Genomic DNA, 19,261 nt, shown 5'->3' with positions numbered 1-19,261 from the left:
GCTTTCAGGCAATGTGCCCAACCATCACTAAGTCCAAATATCTTAATTATAAGGAATGCGGGTGGCATCCTGTTTGGAAATCTTCCTGAGTAATTTATGACCATTTTTAGCTATGAGGAATAAAATGAGTTAATTCTAGCTACATATTAAAGAACGCGTAAATTCTCCCTCTATATGCCATGACCAAATATAGACACGTGTCACTTAATTGCAGAGGTGTATTTGAAGAAATGGCCATAACAGCCAGGGCTAATTGAGTCATTGCTCTGACACAAACAAGTATACATACTCAGGCTAGCTCTATTGCCTACTATACAGTTGGGGCTATGTAATGTAGTCTGTCTTACTCCTAGTCTAAAATTTGTGTCAGCATCCTGCTGGGCTGAAGATTGTAGACATTGATAACACAATGGTAAATATTTGTGTATTTAAGCACAAAAAAATCACAATGATATATGCTTTAAATATAAAATATGCCGGCCAACACTTTAGTGTAGAAATAAAACCACTGCCTGCAGTGTGAGCATTTCATGGGTACTGGTTCAATTCCTGGCTGCTCCACTTCTTACCCAGCTCCCTGCTAATGAACTCATAAAGCAGCAAAGGATGGCCCAAAGCCTTGGAGACCCCTAAACCCATGTGGGAAACCCAGAAGAAGCTCTTGGTTTCAGACCAGCCCAGCCCCAGCTATTAGGATCATTTGAGAGTGAACCAGTACATGGGAAGACCTCTCTTTCTCTCCCTCTCTCTCATTGTAATACTGCCTTTCAAATAAATAAAGAAACAAATAAATCTTTGTTAAAATATTTTATAGGAAATCTTATGGCCGTGTTGTGTACTAACCATGTGCCTGACATATTGTAGTTTGCTCTGGGTATCAGTGAATGAATGGTGATCGTGAATGTAAAGGTCCCAGGACATTACCACATATTACTGCAGGCCATGTAAACACTAGTAAACACTTAGACTACATCAAATGTTTTAAAACATTTTTTTTCCTGGCACTGGCATTGTGGCATAGCTGCCACCTGTCAGTTTGAATGGTGGCAGCTGCATGTCTGATCCAGTTACTTTGCTAAGAAGGTTAGGAAGGCAGCATCTGGTCTAAGCCATTGGGCTCCTGCACTAATGTAGGAGACCCAGAGGAAGCTCCGGGCTTTTGGCTTTTGCCTGGTCCAACCCTGGTTGTTGTGGCCATTTGGGGAGTAAACCAGCAAATGTAAGATCTTTCTGTCTCTCCCTCTCTCTGTAACTCTCCCTTTCAAATAAAAGATTTTTTTCTTCATAATAAATTTAACCTTAGCTTCCTTTGGAATTTTTACTCAATGAAGTTTGAAAAAAAATTAACTTTTAAAAAACATTTATTTTTTATTTGAAAAGCAGGTTTTTACAGAAACAGAGAAAGTAAAGCAGAAAATCTTCTGTCTACTGGTGCATTCCGCAAATGGCTGCAGTAGCCAGAGCAGAGCTATCTAAAGCCAGAATGCAGGAGCCTCCTCTGGATCTCCCACGTGCCTGCAGGGTCCTGAGAACTCTTCCCAGGCCATAAGCAGGAGCTGGATTGGAAGGCAAATAGCCTGGGCATGAACTGGTGTCCATTTTGGATGCAGATGGAACAGGGTGGGATTAGCCAGTGTGGGTTCTGGCCTCAAAATATTAATTTTTTCATTCTTTTTAAATGATACTTGCATATTGTATATCCATAAAAAATTCTTTTTTCTTTCTTTATGTCGTTATTATATAACCCTTTTTTAAAAAAGATTTTTTATTGGAAAGTCAGATATACAGAGAAAAGGAGATAACAGAGAGAAAAGATTTGCCATCAACTGGTTCACTCCCCAAGTGGCCACAATGGCCAGAGCTGAGCCAATGTGAAGCCAGGAGCCAGGAGCTTCTTCTAGTTCTCTCATGTGGGTGCAGGGTCCCAAGGCTTTGTGCCATCCTACACTGCTTTACCAGACCACAAGCAGGGAGCTTGATGGAAAGTGGAGCAGCCAGGATGTGAACCAGTTCCCATATGGAATCCCAGTGGATGCAAGGTGAAAATTTAGCCACTAGGTTATTGCACGAGACCCCTTTGTAACCTTTTCAAGATTTAAATTAGAAAACTCCCCCCCCCCCCACTTTATTGTGCATAACTTGTTTTGTCGAAAACAGAGAAGAAAATACGTGCAAAGCCTACGCAGGTTCAGAATAATCAGTACCGTGGTCTTCTGTCGCCTCTTCCTGTCCATTTTGTAATGTCTCTGGAGGCGACAGCATGTGTGATGCTGTCATCACCATGCCTTTTCTGCACACTACCTGCAGGACCTGCCCGAGATGTTTTACAGTACACTTTTTAAAAAGCATTTGTTTATTTAACTTGAAAGTCAGAGTTATGTGAAGAGAGAAGGGCAAAGAGAGAGGGAGAACTAAAGAGATCTTCCATCCACTGATTCACTTCCCACTTGGCCGCAGCAGTTGTAGCTGGGCTGATGTGATGCCAGGATCCAGGAGCTTGAAGCTTCTCCTGGGTCTGCCACATGTGTGCACGGGCCCACGGACGTGGAACGTCGTCTGCTGCTTTCCCAGGCCACAGAGAGCTAGATCAGAAGTGGAGCAGCTGGAACACAAACCAGCACTGATTTAATGCTGGTGCCACAGGGCAGAGGGTTAGCTTACTGCACCCTGGTGAAATCTGGTTTTTAAAATAATTTGTTGTATTTCTCTAAAGTGAACGAATTTCACATATTTCATAATACAATTTTAGGAGCATAGCAGGACTTCCTGCCATTTCTGCTGCCCACTTTCACCACCCACCACCTCCTTCCTTCCTTTTTTTTTTTTTTAAATTTTTGCAATGACTTACTTTCCTTTCACTTGAAAATTTGTATGGTTAGTGTGTTCTTGTGTTCTACTGACAGAATTTTCCGGACACCAAGTTTTTGGAAGAGATTGTCCAATGCTTGCTTTTAGGAGCTCTCTGGTTACATTTGAAGTAATTTTGAATATGATTTTTGTATATGAAACAGCAGGAACAGTATCTCTAAATCAAGTAAGATCTTTACTTGAATGTTTCATTTGTAAGCATTTCCCACAGTTTCCATTTTCCCCCCAAAGATTTATATTCATTTATGTGAAAGAGTGAAAGAGATGGAAAGACCAGAAGGGAGAGATCTTCCATCCATTGGTTGACTCCCCAAATGCCTACAACAGCTGGGACTGGGCCAAATTGTAGCCAGGAGCTTGGAACTTCATCTGTGTCTCCCACTTTGTTTAAATATTTAAGTTATAAAATATTTCAATAAATATTCGGATGAATCATCATCTTTTGCCTTCGCAGGGACATTATTAGCAGCATTGTTGTTCAGAAGTAGAATAGCCTGGACTTGAATGAAGCACTCAGGTATTGGTTTATGTCCCAAGTAATATCTTAACCTGTTAGTGTGTGGCACCTGCTCCCATTTCACAGCATCTGAATTTTTAAATTTATATGCTATAAGAAAGGCAGAGAAGTATCTTCCATCCAATGATTCTCTTCTGTAGCACCTGCAACAGCCGTGGCTGGGTCAGGTGGAGACCAGTAACCTGGAACTTCATCCAGGTCTCTCCTGTGGGTGGCAGGAAATGCTGTCACCTGCTGCTTTCCCAGGCACAAATCAGAAGTGGTGCAGCTGCAGCTGAAACCAGCATTTTGATGGAAGATGCTGGTATTGCTTATGGCCGCTCAAGTTGCTACACTACCGTGCCAGCCTGCCTAGAAGTTTTCTATTATGCACTTTTTCATCTGCGCTTCCATTATATCTTGAACTTAAGTTTAACTTAGGAAATACTATTATTTTCTTTGAACTTTATGCCTGTCTGTTTACAGTAATGATACAGTTTATTTGGCAAATAGAAAACATTCAGTGAAAAGTGAAAAACTTAGGTGCAGATTATTTCAGTAACATTTGTTTTTGTGTTCCATGTAGAATGTTTGGCTTTAGAATGATCTGAAAAATTACTTATATAGAGAACACTGATGTTTTGGGGGGAATGTTATGGACTTAGATAATATGAGGGGACATCAAAATATTTGTGAAGATATTGGTTTTGTGGTACAACATGCTATGCTTTTCCTGCAATGCCTGTATCTCAGAGTGCTCGTGCAAGTCCTAGCTGCTTCATTTCCAGTTTAGTTTCTTGTTAATGCATCTGGGAAAGCAGTGGAGGATGGCACTGGTACCTTGGGCCTCTGCCAGCATAGGGGAGACCACATGGTGTTTCAGGTTCCTGGCTTCAAGCTGAGGCAGTCCAGCTGTTATAGGTATTTGGGGAATAAAACCAGCAGACAAAACATATCTCCCCCTCTTTGTCAATCTGCCCTTCGAGTAATAAAATCAGCATTTAAAAAAATTGTGGCAGAGTAGAATTAAAAGATAATTTGGGGATTGGATTTTTGGCCTGGTGATTGAGATGGCTGTCTCCTGTATTGAGGTATGTGGATCTGATTCCTAGTTCTGTTCCTGATTTAGCTTCTGCTGTTGTGGAAGCAGCAGTGATGGCTCTAGGAATCGGGTTTGTAACGCCCGCAGGGGAAATAGATGTGGATGGAGTTCCTGGCTCCCGGTTTCAGCTCTGGCCCAGCCACAACTCTTGCAGACATTTGGAGAATGAACCAAATGTGAATGGGAGCTTGCTCTTTCTGTTTACCTCTTAAACAAGCAAATAAACCACTTGCAATGGGATTAGTTCATTGGGTTCAGAAAAACAAATGTATGCCTGATTTTTTTTTGTAATACACATTTTCTATGAACTCTTTCAAGACCTTACATATATGGGAAGCATAATATTTTAGTAGAATAAAATGTCATCAATTCTTATTTATAAATAAAAATGCTATGGCAGTTCAAGCTCAGCTTGACTATATGATAAGTTTCTATATTTTTAGCAGTATTTGGGAAATTTTATTTAATTGTGGCTCTGAAAAGATATTCACATTTCTCTAAATCAGGACATAATTTATTTGGTTTTCATTATGTTATTTAATGTGACCTGTCTGGAATTTGGTAGTTTTTTAAAAAATATGGAATTAAATTTTTATTTCAATTCAATAAATAGTTAATATAATCCTGCACTGAGCTAAATGTACTAAGGAATATAAAGATAAATAGGTTACAAATGAGTAGGCTGCCAACGGGTAGTTCTGTGATTTGCGAAAGAGCCTTTGGTTCATCTGTTTCTTTTCTTAGTTTTTAAATTTAATAAATCCATGTTGGGAGTATTTGGTTGTACCTTAATCACGTGACTTTTTCTGAAGGAGTTACCGGAAATGCGTAGTAGCCATGTTTAGGACACATGACAAAGGATTTAGTGCGGTCACGGAAGGAGTCTTTCCAGTTATCTTAACCATCTATGTGCTGATAAGCATAAGGCCTAAAACAAGATTGCAAGCAAAAAAAGATCCCGGATGAGTGAGACAAGCCCAGTGGAGGGAGTGGAAGCTATAGGGATTATACAGGCCAAAGTCCATCCTCATCGGAAGGAAGATTCCTACTCAGCCATCTCCTAGTTTTACTGTGGGCCTTCTTTCTTTTTTTCTTTTTTTTCATTTTTCAGCAGAATATGGACTTATAAATAAAATGTAGATGTAGATTAACAAATACATGTAATCATTCAATTTTAATATTAGTAGCAGTGCTATTTTTTTTCACCCAAACACTGCATTGGCCAAACAAAATATTTGGGCACATTAGTTACATTACACATGTATGAATCCAAGGAAGAAAGAAAAGAGGTGTGTTAAAGTTCTGTATCTCTTTCTTTTTGAGCCCTGAACACAAAATTAACATGATAAGATGAGTAATTCTATAGAATTTGTTGTTCCTCTTCTAAGTATGTATTCTCTTTTTTCTGAAACCCACTGCTTTTTTTTTTTGAAACAAATATTTCCCAATTTGATATTTTAATGAGGTTGAATAAAAAATGTTGCTAGGGCTGACAACACTAAGATAGTCGACATAATTTGCTATTTGAAACACAGCAACTACTATATATATAGATGAAAAATACCATAGCTCTTTCATTGATACCAACCAAAAATGATCAAAATTAGGCATTTTACAAAAGCCATATTTGAAAACAGTGGCTTAATTGTGGTGCTAACACTGTAAATGTCATCACTGCTTCTTCTAGGATCACTGTGAGGTGAGACCCTGAATCCTTTCTAACTGTATTTTTAGGTTGTTAGAAACAGACAGTAAGTCTTTAAGATCTGTAAATGGGTCAAGAAGAAACAGTGGCTCCTCTCTTGTGTCCAGTTCATCAGCCTCTAGCAACCTCAGCCACCTTGAGGAAGACTCTTGGATTCTTTGGGGAAGAATTGTTAATGAGTGGGAAGATGTGCGCAAAAAGAAGGAAAAGCAGGTTAAGGTATGTGCGTTTTTATTTATTTGATTTCTGCAAATCATTTGTGACAGGGTTTATGTAATAATAGAAATATATAGCTAAAATTACTAAATTTTGACATTTAAAATTTTTTAAAAATTTTATTTTTAATATTGCTTATACGTAGTTGAGAGGGATGCATGCACGTGTGGACCTCTGCTTAGTGTGGGTCGGGTAAGGCATGGAGGAAGGTGGGTGGGACAAATGTTTCAGGTTTTTTTCCCTCCTGTGCCCACAGGGAAAGAGGAGAGGGGGCCTATCCTTGCTGTCAAACTGTATTAGTATCCAGGAATGGGAGACAGTTCTTTGATGACACCTTAAGAGACCCTGATGTGGGAAAGAATGTTCTGAGGGTATTACTTGAGTGATTTTTGTAGTTCTGAGACATCATTGGCTTCATTGCACCAGGATTGAGAAAATCTTCCTAAGGTCTGTTGGCTGCAAAGTCCACCTTAGCGCATCCGTAGACCCAAGAACATTCTGCAGAAGCTTGGCCAGGAGAGTTGTCCAACCTGCTGTGCTTTTTTTCTGATGAGCTACTCAGTATCCCCTTTTGGAGCAGGAAGTGCAGCCCGACAGAGGAGTCCCCAGTCTTCCTCTTCCAGGCCCATTTCTAGCCCTAGGTCTTATGTGTTCTGGCAGTGCTTCAGCCCAGTTCTGCATGGCCTGCCTGCAGTCTCAGCTCTCGCTCATACATGTTGCAGCCCAGCCTAGCTATGCTTGGTCCACACCTTGTCCTGGTTTTCTGTATGCCAACAGGAGCTCAGGTCTGGCTGGCCCATCCTGGCCTGTCTTCAGACTCAGCTCACACAAATGATGGTGAGTGCTACAGCAGCCCTGCCCGCTTGGGCTGGCTCCAGCCCTACTGTAGCCCCTGGCACTGGTTGGCATGGTCTGCCCTCAGTTCCAGCACTTAAATGCACCAATGGGTACTGTAGCTTGGTCCTACCCGGTCTTCTCTCAGCTGCAGCCCCTGTAAGTATCAGATGGGTTCCTGTCAGGTCAGTTCCGTGGTCCAGCCTGGCTCAGCCCATCACTTCCCCCAGCTGTATGTGAACCAGCAGGTGCTGCAGTCTCACAGAGGTGAGCCCACAGTTCTCCAACAGAATCTGTCCCTTGATCTGTATTTGTGTTCTCATGGGTGCTGCAGCCCAGCATGACATGGCCCACTTCCTGCTCCAGGACACAGGTGGGTACTGTGGCCAGCCCAGCCAAGCATGCCTTCCAGCCCCAGCTTTTGTGTCAGTTGGTGGCAGGTGATGCTTTTTAGCCTAACCCAGGTATTTTACCTGGGTGGATGCCTTGCCTGACCCAGACCTGCCTTCAGGTTTCTTCCCCTCTAAACCATTCCACCTCAGCTCCCTTTCCTGTCTGCGAGTGCAGTGGCCTGTTCCATGGAGGACCCCAGACGTCATTTTTCCCCTGTCAAACATGTCCTCCAATATGGCCCCAAATCCCTTTCCCTGGGCAGTCTGCCTCCCCCGGAACTCCCTGGCCTAGGGAGTCAGAGTGGCATTTCCTGTCCAGAGCAACTATGCTGGCATACTGGTATAGTTAACACAAAGTTAGCACTAACAAGCCCAGAATGCCTGCAACTCATTGGCTTCTTTTCTTCAGCAGTGTAACGCTTGTTTAGGTACAAGACAACTTAGACAGTTGCCTACAGCTGGGGTAAATTCTGTCATTTTATAGTCAGAAATTAAGTTGTGATATCATATATATTTAAATTATTGATATTTTACCTTTCTTGCCTTCCTTAAGTTCTTTAAAGTGTCTTGTGCCATTATTCACATCTCCATGGGTTTTATTTTTCTTTTTGTAAAAATAGAGTTATTTTAAATTTATTTGAAAGAGTTACAGAAAGGGGAAAGAGACAGAGAAAGAAATCTACCTGCTGGTTTTCTCCAAATGGCCAGAATGGCCAGGGCTGTGCCAGGCTGAAGTCAGCAGCATGGAGTTTCTTCCTGGTTTCCCACATGGGTGCGCAGGGGCCTAAGTATTTGGACCATCTTTTGGTACTTTTCGTGGGTGTAATAGCAGGGAGCTAGATCGGAAGTGGAGCAGCAGATTCTTGGACTGGTGCCCGTATGAGATGTTGCAAGCGCCAGCCTAACATGCTACCCCATAACACGGGCCCTGCTACAGGTTTTCAAGTCCCTGTGTTCAGAGGCATGTTCTGACAAAGTTTATTCATGAAATGGTTCTCCTCACCCCCACCCCTGGATGCACATATACAGGATACACCTGAAACACAATCCTATCTTAGCCTGGCTTGGAGTGTTTCCCAGTTTTAAGTAGAAAAACTATTAAACTAATTTTCTGAGTGGTAAATTTGACAGTCTTCCTTTCCATCCTAAACTCTGGGAAATCTGTGACTTCCAAATTTCTAAAAATTTGTTGTATTTTTTCCTTTTAGGAACTTGTTCGTAAAGGAATACCCCACCACTTTAGAGCAATAGTTTGGCAACTTTTATGCAGTGCACAAAGCATGCCAATTAAGGATCAGTATTCAGAACTCCTGAAAATGACCTCACCTTGTGAAAAATTGATCCGAAGGGATATTGCTAGAACTTATCCTGAACACAATTTTTTCAAGGAAAAAGATAGCCTTGGACAGGAGGTTTTGTTTAATGTAATGAAGGTGAGTTCTGTTCGTTTGTTTTTAAAATAATGAAATGAATTCTGATAAGGTTGAAGTGATGTATTTCCTGTGATGATATGTGAAGTCCCATGATTGTAATTAAGTAAAATTGAGTTAAGCATCATTTCTGCTTTACTTTTAATGCTCTGCTACTGTCTGTTTTGAAGAGCTTGGAAATGTATCAGATTCTTCAGCATTTGTTGTTGGAAATGTAAGAATGTATGAGACTTGTGCATAGGAAGCTCCTCCATGAACATGTAATTTATCCTCTGAAAGTTTCTCCTGTCATGACTGCATTCATTTAATTGGCAGTTTTTTTTTCTGCCTACTTTGCTAAGAGTCGAAGCTGGCACAATAGCTCACCTGACTAATCCTCTCCCTGCAAGTGCCAGCATCCCATTTGGACATTGATTTTTGTCACAGCTACTCCACTTCCCATCCAGCTCCCTGCTTGTGGCCTGGGAAAGCAGTTGAGGACGGCCCAAGGCCTTGGCACCCTGCACCTGTGGGGGAGACCCGGAAGAGGCTCCTGACTTCAGATCGGCACAGCTCCGAGAGGCCGTTGCTGTGGATGGGCAATTCTCACTCTCTCTTCTGACTGTCTGCCTTTCAAATAAAATGGGGAAAAAGATGTCTAAGCTTTGAAAAGGAGTACTGTTGTAAATTTTTTCTAAAGTTGGCTTCAATTTTCCTAGTGCTTTACCATAGTCAAGTTTTATCTGTATCAGATACGCAGTTTATTTGGTTTTAAAACTCTATTACCAGTTGGAGTACAAATTCCTTTATTTCTTTCTATTTCACCCTCAAGAACTGCTAATTTATAATTGGAAAATTTTATGTGTTAAAATGTGCTTTTCAGTTATTTCTAGGACAGTTTCTGTAACAAGCAATTTTTTTCTAAATAAATGATCTTTTATCTGTTTTTAACAACTGCAGGTTTTTGGAGGAGGAAGTATAATATATCATGTTGAAATATTTTGAACAACAGATTTCATTTATTTATTTTGCCTTTTAGGCATATTCTTTGGTGGATCGTGAAGTCGGTTACTGTCAAGGAAGTGCTTTTATAGTTGGGCTGTTGCTTATGCAAGTAAGTAAAGTTGAATGTCCAAGGTCTTTTTCAAAGTTGTATTGGAAAGTTTGCAAATTATTTGTCTTCATGGAATATAATTGAATATTTAGTATTTTTCTATAGGTATAATTTGAATCCTAATATTTAGTTTGCATTTAAAGTGTTAATGCAGTGGTATCTTACCACTGAACAAAATTTTAACTTCTTAACATTTGTACCACAGTGTTCAACAAAAGACTGTATCTGCTTTTAAAACTTGTCAACACTAAATAATGAGTAATCGTCTCACCCCAGCTGACCATGATACAATTGTTGATATGAAAATTTTTTTTTGTTTTGTTTTATGACATTTAAAAAACTATCTGCAAGAATTTGATTTATCACTTTATTATGCATATCTTGTGATATGCTTGAAATAGTGATACTACAGCCACTGTTACTGCCAGGGATATAAATATCATTGACCATGGCTTATTTTTGAGTGGGTTTCAAAATTCATGGGGAGGAACTTTGAAAGGAAGTGTTATATGATGTTACCTCATTAGTCTCATTAAAAATTTTTTAGAAGTTCTACTTTATTTACTCTTTATCAAGTCTTAGAATTTTTGTTCTGAAAGAAATTTGGGAGACAGTTTGATTTGAGTCATACAGGCTTGGCTTTATATCTTGGTTCTGCACTTGCTCTGTGAATTTGGGCTAGATAGCTTCCCTTAGATAGTATGATTTACTTTCAGATTTATTTTGAGTGTTACATGGGGTAGCTAGAAGCCTGGCATGATGTTTGGCACACAGTGAATTCATGATCAAAGTTCACTTGCTTGCCTAAGATCACATGCCTTTGTGGATAAAAGCAGAGCAGGTTTCAGAAAATTATATTTCCAAATGTTTTACTTCAGTTCCTCTACTATTCTACTTGACTTTGAAAACTCGTAACTTTCAGGAATACATGCATTTCTTTTCTGAGTAGCGTAAGCTTGATGTCAAGGATAACCAGTTTATGATAAAACGGGCCACTTTTACTTTATAAGAGTTGTTTTCCATGGTTATTGCAGGGCATTTTTCCATTTCTGAGTGAACTTAGGTTATGAATAACACAGTTTAAAAATAGATTTGTTAATATTAATTCCACAACGTGGAAAATGTGGCAGAACCAGATTCAGTATTTGCAAGTCATGGGTTCTTATCAGCTCAGTGTTACTGAAAATGTGTGTAGTAGCATTATGCTTGGCGACTGAAGTGGCCTGAATTCTGTATAATGAACATCATTGTGAAACAATTGATTGTTCAACCCGTTTGTGGATATCACTTGGTTGACTGCTTTTCAGTTTGTCATCATTGCTTCTGTAGTTTTAGAAGGACCCAGTGATAATATTTTTTCTGTTTCCTTTGGCCCTTTTATCAAATACTCCAGCTTGTGTTTTAAATATTACCATTTAACAAAAAAATTAGCAAAACCTCTTAAGAGAAGAGGGACTAAAATTTATTTGTTTGTTTGGGGGGCAGTTACATCCAGAGAAGAAGGTAACACTTAGAAAAAACAAGGGAATTAATTGGTTCATTTCTGCTGTGATGGGACTGAGGACCTGGGAAGAGGGAATGGGAAGGTACTGGTGAGAGGTGACCTTGCTGAGGTAGTGGAATGTAGCACCTTGTAGGGATTTTGGCTTTTATTTGTTTGTTTGTTTGTTTGTTTTAAGATATGAGAAGGCAATAGGATATTTTGAGCATTGGAATAAAGTGATCCATCATGGTTGAGAAACTTTTCTACCAAAAGCCATTTGGGGATTTGCCACATCATTCATGAGCTGTACAGAATTATCAACTTTAAAATTACTCTGTTACAGGCTTATTGCATTTTAAATACTGCCTGTGGTTGTTCTGGCATGGCCAGACCAAATGTTTTTACAGGTCTTATACGGTGGGCCAGACATTCCCCCCATTACTATGCATGATGCTTTGGAAGGATTTCTTGGTAGCTTTCTGCTGCACAGGGAGTGGGGTACAGAAGGACGTACAGGGAAGCAGCAGAGCCACCAGGAAGGAAGTCCAGAAAATAGACTAGTGTCTTTGTGGTGGTTTGGACTAGGGGTCTGATAAGAAGTGGTTGAATTCTTGAAATACTGTCAATAGCCCACAGAATTTGCTGCTGGAATGGATTTAGAATAAGAGGAAAAGGAATCAGTGACAGCTCTTCAACGATGACTCATTTTGAGCAGTTTCAGATGATGGGATAATGATAGGATGGAAATTTAGGAGTGTGGCTGTTATTGATATCTTTTGGCTATCCAAATGGAGATATCAAGTGGGCAGTTGGGAGTGTGAAGCAGGAACTGGGCAAATGTTCAGAGCTTTAGATAGAAGAGATACTAGAGACTGTAAAAATGGTTACAGGTGCAGGTAGGTAGTAGATGTGGTGGTATAAGTATAGGGAAATTCTCTTGTGTTGCTGCTACTTTTTAAGAATTTGAAATAGTCAACAAGATCATTAGCTTAAACCTAGCAAAGAGGTGTTGGAAGATTGATGATCCAGAAAAATTCTGGCATGTTTATTTCAGTGAGAGTGTTTCAGTTAGGATAAAGAAGTCAAAGAGGCAGCCCTGAAGACCTACTGAAATTAGTAGCACTAAATTCAGAGTGAGAACAGCCAGGGTGGTTAGTTTTTTTTTTGTGCTTTTGTTTTGTTTTCCGGTTGACTTAATATAGGTGTGGACTTGGATTTATACAAGGGTGGAGCTTTGCCAGCTGGAATTAGGGAGAAAGACCCAAGTAATTATGGATTTAAGCAAATGAATAAATATAACAGGATAAGCACCAAAATGAGCATGGGAGTGTTGAAGGAAAAAACAGTCGTGTAGGCTTGGCAGAGTTTAAGTGGATTTCAGACCTGGCAAGATTAGACAACCATAAATAACTTCATTGCAGCACTGTGAAGTAGGTACTATTGTTTTACCTGGTTAATAGGTGGTGAAGGGGAGCAACAGACAAGTTAAATAATTTGTTAAAAGGTCACATATTTACTAAGTAAAGAAACCAGGATTTCAGGTTTTGATGTGATTCTATAGATCCTGAGCTCTGTAGTAACTGCCTGTTAGGCTCTTGGAGGAAAGGAGGTGAAAGATAGCTGCCAGGCCAGTGTGACTTGAGTGCTTGTGGATGCTGCCAAAACGAGAAGTAAATGAGGAATGTCTGCTGGTATGCATTTCAAGGGGAGATTGGTGCTGTGGAAGTGAGTCTGAGGTTCGAGGAGAGCCATATGCCCACCCTGGTGGTACTATGGGAGGAAATACAGGCACCTTAAGGGAGAGCCAGATTTCAGCAAAAGGAAGAGAAAGGAAATTACAATACAGGTATAGACTGGGAATAGGGTCAAAAGAGGGGGAATAATAAAGTTGAGAGTTCTGGCACCTTGGGATTTTTGCAGTGATTGGCCTGTGTCCGTTGGAGGGCTGTAAGGTTTGATAAGATGCAAAGAAATGATCTCTAAGCAGAAGTGTGACCATGTGTGTTGGGAAGAGGAAGTACAGGTTTTGTCAGATATCTGACTCCCACTCATGGCAGTCTCAGGGCCAGGGGAAGTGCATTGTTTACTAGCAAGTCTTCAGTCCGAAGAACTAGATGTTCAGTTGGGAGTGTTCTCTTTGAAACACACTGGTTTAATGGGAGTGCCAATTAACAAACCTTGTTGTTTTGAGAAAACTGGCTTAACTTTGGATTATGTTTTTTGCCTAAATATTCTGAATGACTTTGCAGCTCTTCAGAGATATTTTACATTCATTCTCTATTTGATATAAGTTTCTGGTGATTTATGTATGTGTATATGTGTGTGGTGTATATGTAAAATATATCATTAGTACATTTAATTCCCAAATGACAAATACTTTGAAAACTTATTTTGTAAGTTGTTTTTTTTTTTTTAAACATTTATCCTTATCATGTATTAACACTTCCACTCAGAACTCTCAGAAATGCTTCGCATCAGTTAAGGTCCAAGTAAACTTCCTCACAGTGGGCTCTAGAGCCCAGTTCTTTCGCTTCCCTGTTGTTTGTCCTCCATAGCCTCATCTCCCCGCATAACATCACTGACATTGTCAGCAGTTCCCTGCTCACTGTTCCTTGAGTGTGTCAGCTATGATTCTGTGTTGGAGCTTTTGACTTTTCTGTCCTCTGGGAAAGTTCTTTCCTCAGAGAGGAAATGCTGAGCTTCAAGATTTTGCTGAGGTGTTTCCCTGTCACTTCCCTGAATGCCAGTATGTCTCCCCAGCATTCATTCTCTGTCACATTACTTTAATTTCATAGCACTCGTTCCCATCTGACTTGTCTGATATATTCCATGTGTTGTCTAGGTTGTCCCCCTACTAGGAAGTTCAGGCTCCTCAAGATTGGAGGTCATGGTTATCTTATTCAGTGGTTTATACTCAGAAAAAATACCTGGCTCAACATACTGTATGTTGGTAGGATTAATGATTAGGCAAGTTGAGGCAGTCACAGAGAGATATAAAGTTGGCCCAACTTCTCACTCTTGCTCAAAGAATGGGAGACTGGACTCTTGCTTGTTAGTCTGTGGCTCCTAACATTTCATCACAAAGCCGCTCACAGCAGTGTGTATGGTTGGATGGGTACTTGATTTAAGTATAGTTTAACTTATTTGTATGCCACAATATATTAATCTATGTCACTTTTATTCTCCTACCTATTGCAGATGCCAGAAGAAGAAGCTTTCTGTGTATTTTTTAAGTTAATGCAAGACTATAGACTTCGTGAACTTTTTAAACCAAGTATGGCAGAGTTGGGCCTTTGTATGTACCAATTTGAATGCATGATACAGGTAAAAGTAAAGTTTGACAAACTGGCATATTGCATTTCTATTTTTTTGGTCTAGTCTGAGTGATAGCCAAGAAAATTGAGTGTTAAAAAACCTTATAAAAGTTGAAAGAAATATTTCAATGTTTTAATTCTGTGTCATTTGTAGGCTAGTTAATATGTAAGTAGAGCACTACTTCCAAAGGAGGACCTGTCTACAAATAGATCAGCCTGCGTCTTGACTGTAGTTTCTGTATTCTGACTGTAAGCATTTGTTTCAAAGGTGCTATGATTTCATGCCTTTGTTGAGACCCATCATATAGTATAATTGGAAAAGTGTTCCGAGTTCTCCTGTAGGATGCTTGGGACACGGTGACACTGATGTCACTTCCTTTGCTTTGAAAGTGTACTGTCTCTCTCAGTCCTCACCCCTGCGTCTCGCGTCTCTTTTTTATCTGTGTTCCTTTTTTTTTTTTTTAAAATAACCTGTGATCTTTTTTTAAAAATAATATTTCCATCATTTTATGTTGCTAGTTTGTAAATATAGGTAACCATTTTGCCACCTATATGTAGCAATTTTTAATTATGATTTACTTGTTTCAGTTACATCACAGAATTTAAGAATAACTTACTTCAGAGATGGAATTTTAAAATGCATCTTAATTTAGCTGGTGTGAGAGTCATTTAAGAACCTGTTGGCATGGCAGCCTTACCCTTAGAAAGCTTTTGTGTGGTGAGAAGAACAAATTGAAAAGTTCTGTATTTCAAAGAAAAAGTCAAAATAGTCCTTGAGATGATTCTTACTTTTTTTTCTGAAATAGGAAATTCATTTTGTGTCAATCATATACTCTATTGGTGTTGGGGGTTTAGGTTATCGCTTCTCGGCTGTTTGGTTAAGATCAAGTGTAGAGTTTTAGAAAATGTGTTGTTCATATTTTGAAGTCCTAGTATTGCTGAAGCATCTTATTTTAGATATTTTTTTGATTCATTAGGAAGGTAAGGATACACGATTGGTTATAGACCAATTATGAACACGGCACGACATGGCCACCTAAAACATTATTCGAGGATGGAGACTTTTTTTTTAATATAATCTGGTGTTAATTTACCAAATTTTAATAAATGTGATAGACATATCTAAAGCTTCAACTCCACATCCTGTTTCCCCTTTCTTCTTCCTGGAACCAGCAATGGATGTTAGCTTTCTTCTATCTTAGTTTTCTGCATGGGGCTTCATCCTACCTGTTTGTTTTGAATGGGCCAGCCTAGTGTTTATACAGTGGTTTGATTTAAACTACTTAATTTTGTTAGGTTTTAGCTAATTGTTTCCTTCTCTTTAGGAGCATCTTCCAGAACTCTTCGTACATTTTCAATCTCAGAGCTTTCATACCTCAATGTATGCGTCATCCTGGTTTCTGACCATCTTTCTTACCACTTTTCCGTTACCAGTTGCAACAAGGATATTTGATATCTTTATGTCTGAGGTAAGCTAATGAAGAGGCTTGGATTAGGAGTTTAGCAGTGGGTCATTGAACTGTGTCAGGCTAAACTGCTTGCATGGACCATCATTTAAAGTTTATAACACCCCTCCTCTCTCAGGTATAAGCTGTCATCCTTATTTACTGGATGACATATAAGGAAGCTGAGGCATAAAGAAAGGATGGTTAGGGCCCGGTGCAGTAGCCTAGCAGCTAGAGTCCTCGCCTTGCACGCACCAGGATCCCATATGGGTGCTGGTTCTAATCCTGGCAGCCCCACTTCCCATCCAGCTCCCTGCCTGTGGCCTGGGAAGGCAGTCAAGGACATCCCAAAGCCTTGGGACCCTGCACCCACATGGGAGACCCAGAAGAGGCTCTGGGCTCCTGGCTTTGGATCAGCTTGACTCTGGCTGTTACAACCACTTGGGGAGTGATTCATCAGATGGAAGGTCTTCTTATCTCTCCTCTTCTCTGTATTTCTGACTCTCTCCACAACCCCCAAAAAATCTTAAAAAAAGAAAAAGGACAGTTATCTTGTCTGTATATACAGAGCCCATAAGTGACAAGATTTCAGATGAAGACAGTAAAATTCTGGAGCCCATATATGTATATATATTTTTAAGATTCATTATAAAGAAAGAAAGAAATCTACCATCACTGATTAGCTTCTCAAACAACCGCAATAGCTGGGGCTTGACCAGGCTGAACCTGGGAGTCAAGAACTCCATTTGGATCTCCCACGTGTGTGGCAGGGGCTCAGATATTTACACACTTCCACTGCTTTATTTTTTTCTTTCTTTTTTTAAATCTTTTTTTTTTTTAAGATTTATTTATTTTTATTAGAAAGTCAGATATACAGAGAGGAGGAGAGACAGAGAGGAAGATCTTCCAACTGTTGATTCATTCCCCAAGAGGCTGGAATGGCTGGAGCAGAGCCAATCCAAAGCCAGGAGCCAGGAGTTTCTTCCAGGTCTCCCACACAGGTGCAGGGTCCCAAGGCTTTGGGCCGTCCTTGACTGCTTTCCCAGGCCACGAGCAGGGAATTGGATCGGAAGTGGAGCTGCCGGGATTAGAACAAGCGCCCATAGGGGATCCCGGTGCATGCAAGGTGAGGACTTTAGACTCTAGGCTGCCACGCTGGGGCTTTCCACTGCTTTCTAAGGTGCCTCAGCAGGAATTAGAAGTGGAGCAGCTGAAATTCAACATTGTGCTTATATGAGAAGCCCATGTCACAGGTTGTAAGCTATGCCATTGTGCCAGCCCCTGGAGCCCACACTGGTAATCAGACTTCTTTATTACCTGCTGGATCATAAAATGAGATAGTGAGAGAGAAAATTTGTTGATATCTGTTGTCCAAACAGTAAGAAGTATAATGAATTTTTTTTCATAGCATGAGCACATTTCACATTGTCATTTTGTCAGTGACATGTCAGAGTGATCCTTTGGCTTCTATTTCCTGAACCTAGTGTTAATTGTTATTCATTATGTCCTAAGAAGATAACTTTGAATTACTGAAATAACAATTTTAGATTGGACTTGGCAAACTGTGATTCATTTTCTGATCTTTCCTGGTGTTCGTGCCAAATCTGTCCTTTCACCCAATTTTGTGAATAAAATTCTTGAACCACATTCCCTGCCAACTTGTTTGTATCTTATGTGTGTCTGTTCTTGGCCAAGCTGACTAGTGAGGAAAGAGGCCAGAGGACCCCCAAGCCTAAAATACTTGCCATCTGGCTCTTTACTGGAAATGTTTGCCGTTCCATGGTTTAGGATCCAGAGTGTTGACATTAGATAATGCTTTTGAGTGATTAGTTTGGATATGACTTTTATTTGTTTCCTCAGGGTTTAGAAATAGTCTTTCGAGTAGGATTAGCGCTTCTTCAAATGAATCAGGCAGAACTAATGCAGCTTGACATGGAGGGTATGTTACAGGTAAGTCAGCCCATGATTTCCTCAATGTCTTTAGATCTTGCTACAAATTAGTAAATAATAAATGACACTAACTTGTTCCTGTGTTTTTCTTTTATTGCGTCTTAGCATTTTCAGAAGGTCATTCCACATCAGTTTGATGGTGGTCCAGACAAACTAATCCAAGCAGCTTATCAAGTCAAATACAACTCAAAAAAAATGAAAAAGTAAGGATTTGATGTTTTCATATTTAGTGATGGAGTTTGTTGAAGCATATGGACAGTTCAATTTAAAGAACCATTCTGGTGATAAATATTTTTTCTTCCATAGATGGAACTATTACATTATCTTGTGATGTGGTTTCAGTATAACATGAAGTTAATGTTGGAATATCGTACTAGTGTTAATAATGGTACGTAGGACTACTATGTACCCCATTAAAAACTGCCCGTTCACCTTCCACACAACTGGAGTAAGGAGTCTGGTGTGGGCATAGGTGCAGTTATTTTAAGAGCTACTTTTATGGAGTAGTGCTGTTCATTGCCTGTTCATTGCTCTCATTACCTTGAGAGCATTGTGTAGCTTCAACACAGGATTAATGTAACCAGTAAGGCAATGAATATGGATGGAGAAGTTAAAATTTTGTTTATTGTGTATTATTTTCCTCTGAAGCTTTTCTTAGTATGTGTTTTTATGAAATTCAAGATAAGCAGTCTTGGTTCATGAGCTTTATTTAAAGAAAAAAGGTAAATGTATTAATGAAATTTGATAGGTATTACTTTTTGAGCATTTAGTATTTCATAGTTCCTTGCCTTCTTGTGGGTTGCCCCTGGATAGGCTTGATCTAGGATCATGTCTCTGCATGAGAAGTGATTCAAGGAAGAGATAACAGATAAAGGTGAGCAGGAAGGCAAGATTTAATCACATGCAAAGCAAAAGAGCACACAGAGGGAAGGA

At 39.8% G+C, this 19,261-nt stretch overlaps 1 protein-coding gene across 1 annotated transcript in view; it reads left to right on the top strand.

Annotated features, from left to right (window-relative positions):
• The window catches only part of EVI5 (ecotropic viral integration site 5), a 169,616-nt gene that overhangs the window by 56,530 nt on the left and 93,825 nt on the right, over positions 1 to 19,261 (top strand). Inside the window, exons 3-9 of the mRNA XM_040999074.1 lie at positions 6,201 to 6,390; positions 8,822 to 9,046; positions 10,062 to 10,136; positions 14,818 to 14,943; positions 16,259 to 16,402; positions 18,239 to 18,328; positions 18,434 to 18,531. Coding sequence (XP_040855008.1) covers positions 6,201 to 6,390; positions 8,822 to 9,046; positions 10,062 to 10,136; positions 14,818 to 14,943; positions 16,259 to 16,402; positions 18,239 to 18,328; positions 18,434 to 18,531 — 948 coding nt within the window. The remainder of the gene's footprint in view (positions 1 to 6,200; positions 6,391 to 8,821; positions 9,047 to 10,061; positions 10,137 to 14,817; positions 14,944 to 16,258; positions 16,403 to 18,238; positions 18,329 to 18,433; positions 18,532 to 19,261) is intronic.

The sequence above is a fragment of the Ochotona curzoniae genome, unplaced genomic scaffold (assembly GCF_017591425.1).
Source record: "Ochotona curzoniae isolate NIBS_2020 unplaced genomic scaffold, NIBS_Ocur_1.0 scaffold_1037, whole genome shotgun sequence".
Taxonomy (NCBI): Eukaryota; Metazoa; Chordata; class Mammalia; order Lagomorpha; family Ochotonidae; genus Ochotona; species Ochotona curzoniae.
This window is presented reverse-complemented; position numbering and strand designations above follow the sequence as displayed.